Here is a 4,583-nt window from a genome sequence, read left to right on the forward strand (position 1 = left end):
TAGGAGGTTTCCTTTTCCATTCTTTTCCTGAACACATGATGATACATAGGATCCAGAATCAATGGTAAGGACTCCCAGGGACAATCTCCTACGACTTTAAAGCACAACGCCCCCACCTCATGTGGGTCTGGATTATTGGTGTGAATGTAAATACCCAGGCATGGTGATAGAAGAATCTGTGACGTTGGCTGCTATCTATGATTCTGTAACAATGATTGTTGCCAGATTGTTGCTTGTTAGGTCAGTGCGATAGGGCTTCCTACTTTGGCACAATTCCATAGATGTTAAGTGGAAGGATAGTGCATGATTGACTGGGCTTTGCGTGGAATTGTCATGTCCTTATTGAAAGCCTAGCTCATTGTTCAGTCATCCACCTGGCTTTTTAATCCACAGCAGAGGGAATTTAGAGAATTGGCAATAAATGTAGCATTCCTAATGTTCCTATTATCTCAGGTATAAATGTAAAAACACAGCTGAGATACATGTATTAATGGAATTAAAAGGCAAATGGATAGATAGCCTTTGTGGCAAGGTGGCTGGAAGAAAAATAGGAGGAAGTGATGCTTCAGTTTTACAGATCCTATATCGGACCCCATCTGGAGTATTGAATTCAGTTCTGGCCACCGCACCTGAGGAAAGATATATTGACCTTGGAGGCGTTGCAGCACAGATGCACCACAATGATAACAGGCAGGTTAAATTGAGATCAGGCTGCGTAAACTTGTCCCTTACTCCCTTGAGTATAAAAGATTGATGGCGATTGAAGAGAATTGTTTAAATTGATAGGAAAGGATTTGATAGGGTAAATATTGCGAACATGTTTCACCTGGTGGGGAATTTAGAAGAAGGGCATAATTTTAAAATTAGAGCTCGGTCATTCAGGAGTGACATCAGGAAGCAACATTTCAGACAAAGGGTGGTGGACAACTGCAACTCTCTGCCTATAGTTTTTGTTAGAAAAGGATGTCAAGAGTTGCGGAACAAAGGTGCATAAATGAAGCTGAGCTGCAGATCGAACAGGACCTGATTGAACTGCGGAACAGGCTCGAGTTGCTCAATATATCCAATATGTAAGGCCGGATGCTGGGGAAGAACTGTGCATTTTGCCACAAAGTAGAACTCAAAGACGCTTCGAAAGATAACTATCCCTAGATTTGGATTCGGGTGGGTTTGCATAGGAAAATAGGAACATTAGGAACAGGTACAGGCAACTCCTCCACTCGAGGCAGTTCCACCATTCATTTAGATCATGGCTGATCTGCACCTCAGCTCAATTTACCAGGCTTTTCTCCACATGCTTTGATAAGCGTCCCCAACAAAAAAATTGTCGACCTCAGTCTTAACAGCTCCAATTGAGCCCCAACATCCACAGCTTTTTGGCGGAGTGAGAACCAGATTTCTACTAACCTTCCTTGACAAAGTGAATTCTCATTTCCCCCCGGAATGTCTGAGCTCTAATTTTAAGGTGAGCCCATTCTCCTTCATCACAACACGAGAGGCAATCGTTCCTCTTTATTCACCCGATAGAATTGTTTCCAATTGCGCCTGTTTACTAGGTTTTAATAATTTGTGTACATGGACTCGAAATTCCTCTTTTCTCGGCATTTAGAACATCCTCCGATGAATCTTTCTTTGGTACAAATTGCATTCACTTCCACACATTGAACTATATTTGCTATGGATTTTTCCACTCACATGATCTGTCCAAGTCCTTTTGCAACAGCCTGCTCCCATCTGCAATACTGACTGTCCCTCCTAAATTAGTGATATCTGTAAAAGTGAGAGATTGCATAGCATGTGGCCCATTATGTCCCAATCACTGAGACTGCAAGAGAGTGGAACTCAAATAAGTTGAGACCAGATTCCGTTCAAGTGTTGAGTTGTTCTCATTTTTTATTTAATTTAAAAATTATAGTGAAGGGATATTTTAACAGATTCTTCAACTCATCTCTGAATTTGCGCTGTGTCACCGCATAAATACAGGTGTTTGTGCAGCAACCCATGAGCTGAAGCATGAAGCCTAACTCCCGTATGAACACAGGTAGATACACTGCATCGTAGCCCAGGTATCCCATTCGCCAATAAATACAAAATACCATATATAGCGCCCATAACAGTATGAAATTCCCCGAGACAGCATACAATATAATCATTGATTTCCTGCGGTTCTCCATCTCTGGGTCACTGGGACTCTCCGCACCGACAGGACTCCGGAGTCGCCTGCGGGCTCTGTTTGTCACTAAAATGTACCTGACGGTTAAAGCATTAAACAGCAAGACCAAAAAAAATGGAATGCATGGAGTTAAAATATAATGAAAGAATTCAACTGCGCCCCAGACTTGAGATTGTGCCACACTATCTGTTACAAGGCAGAACCAGGATTGATTGACGAACCAGTATTTACTCGTGTACATAAAGAACCAAAAAGTATTTTTTAAAGAGAAAAACACAGTAATTGTTGCTATAACCACAATGGCTGTTTTCTCCACACAATATTTAGTTTTCAGCTTTTGGCAGCACAAGGCTACATATCGATCAAAGGTGAAACTGACCGTGAACCAGACAGAACAGTCTGTGACTGCGTACAGCAGGACGGCGTGGATATTACACACTGGGAGGTATCTCATGAAAGTGAACTTTAGAGAATAAACAACAGGGATATGTCTCAGTATCACATCGATGATAACGACCAGTAGATCCGCCCCTGCCATGGCCACCAGGTAGCGAGTGACACATTTGGAGAGACCGCACTTTCCCCGAGACAGGATCACAATCGTCACCACGTTAACTGTAAGGAATTAAAAGAGAAAGGATCAGGATCAGAGAAAAAGCATCTGTGTGGATTGAGTTATTGGTAAAAAATGATATTTTGACCAATCAACCAATGAGGGATTCTAAATATATTACCTGAGAGAAGCATTGTTTGCTAGAGACATTTTATTTACCATAACATAATCAATATTAAAATGTGAATGAAACATAAGGCCGACATAAAATTTAACAAAGGAATAACATATTTTAAATTAATCAGGAAGAGAGCAGTGGCAAGTGTGTGCGCCTGACATCCTTTAAATCTTCAAAGCAACATGGGATGTCGATAAGATCGAAGTCCGGCAAGACATCTTTCTGGTTTGATACAAGCGCTCAATGAAGACAACAAAATACAAAATGTTGAACACAAATAATTATCCAACAGTACTGATGATGATATAGACTCAAAGAACGTCAGATGCCTAAATAGACTGTATCAAATCAAACAAATGGTGAACAGTAATGCGACTGATCTCAGACCAGTGAATAAGTGATTGGAGAAACAATCATGTCAGGGAAACATTGGAAATTATTATCCACACAATGGATTCAATACACTTAATACAAGAAACCACCGATATTGTGAAAGAAAGAAATTAAAAGAGAGTTTATAGAACGCATAGTTGAATATAGTGATTAACTTGGTCCATTACCAGCTGCAAAAGTAGGACAACAAATGTTAAGAGTAGCCATACAATTGAACATGGTTTACACAGGATAGATCTTTTTACACCGAATGACTGGTTTACCAACAGCAGTGAGGCTGGGATAGTGAACGACAAGAACAGTAATACATTAAAGCAGGAATTACAGAAATCATATCTGGAAAGAGTGACTTACAAGGAACACCGAAAGCCGCCAGTACTGGATAGTAAATACTCTGTATATCACGAAAAATGAAATGTATCTTGAGATGATCCATAAAAGACCACCGTTCACTTTGTGTGAAAGCTGATGATCTGTGAATCTGCAGCCTTTGACTCCGAGCCATGTTCCCCTTTCTCTGAGAGACACAGAGTCCGCTGACACTGGGAGCTCAGCCCTCTGACTTATAATACTGGAAACCCTCTAGCGAATCAATTATGATCCATGGAGACTAACATTAATTACAGTCACTGAACAAACAGGTTTCGTTCATCCATTACACGCGGACACTTTTTATAGAACAAACCAATTTTGCCACATGTTACATCAACGTCAGTGACAACCACCAGAGGCCAGAGTGTTATTCAAATAATTGATATAACTAAAGTAGGATTGTGTCTAAAAGGCAGATTAAAGTGAGAGGAGATATCTTTACTCGATTGAGATTGTTTCTGTGATGCCATGCAATCCTGTGACATCAGTAAAATCCGATCAACTTTGCGCTGGCGCCGTTGACATTCACATCTGATCTAGATCTACATGGTTTCTGGTGATCAAAATAATACCGAGAAAGCCAGAGGAAATTTCCACGGAAGCTCTCAGGGACCTCTTGCAAATATTATATGACTGTCGGACCCTCTGCAAATATTAACAAATTCATAGAACCCTGTCAATAATGTACCACTACCGACAATCACCTACAAATATCTGCCATTTTCTGGTTCTCCAATGACTATTGGCGCTGGATCCCCAGAAAATAGTGTAAAATACTATAAATACTTCTGGAAATGTTATTACAATCCACCGCCCCCTGCTCCGGGGAACACCCTGCAAATGTTGACTACATCCGGCAGACAGCCTCTTACAATTGACCAGACGTTGTCATTTGCCCCTCAAATACTGAATCA

The 4,583-nt window shown here is 40.8% G+C and overlaps 1 protein-coding gene across 1 annotated transcript; it reads right to left on the reverse strand.

The window, feature by feature from the left end:
* Positions 1-1,876: 1,876 nt before the first annotated feature.
* Positions 1,877-3,882, reverse strand: LOC147089574 (putative G protein-coupled receptor 139). The gene is made up of 2 exons (XM_085977093.1): positions 3,652-3,882; positions 1,877-2,788 (listed from the first exon to the last, which is right to left on the reverse strand). Exons 1-2 carry the CDS (start codon positions 3,800-3,802, stop codon positions 1,887-1,889), a joined length of 1,053 nt encoding a protein of 350 aa, XP_085833219.1. The 5' UTR covers positions 3,803-3,882; the 3' UTR covers positions 1,877-1,886.
* Between the last annotated feature and the right edge of the window lie 701 nt (positions 3,883-4,583).

The sequence above is a fragment of the Somniosus microcephalus genome, unplaced genomic scaffold (assembly GCF_052327205.1).
Source record: "Somniosus microcephalus isolate GS21.2 unplaced genomic scaffold, FLI_Smic_1.0 unresolved_chr4, whole genome shotgun sequence".
Taxonomy (NCBI): domain Eukaryota; kingdom Metazoa; phylum Chordata; class Chondrichthyes; order Squaliformes; family Somniosidae; genus Somniosus; species Somniosus microcephalus.

Bases quoted from the DNA above. Each gene is read 5' to 3' on its own strand.
- LOC147089574 (XM_085977093.1), bottom strand. From the start codon at position 3,802: ATGGCTCGGAGTCAAAGGCTGCAGATTCACAGATCATCAGCTTTCACA. The intron at 2,789-3,651 runs GTAAGTCACTCT...AATTCCTTACAG, and splicing joins GGCGGCTTTCGGTGTTCCTT to TTAACGTGGTGACGATTGTG.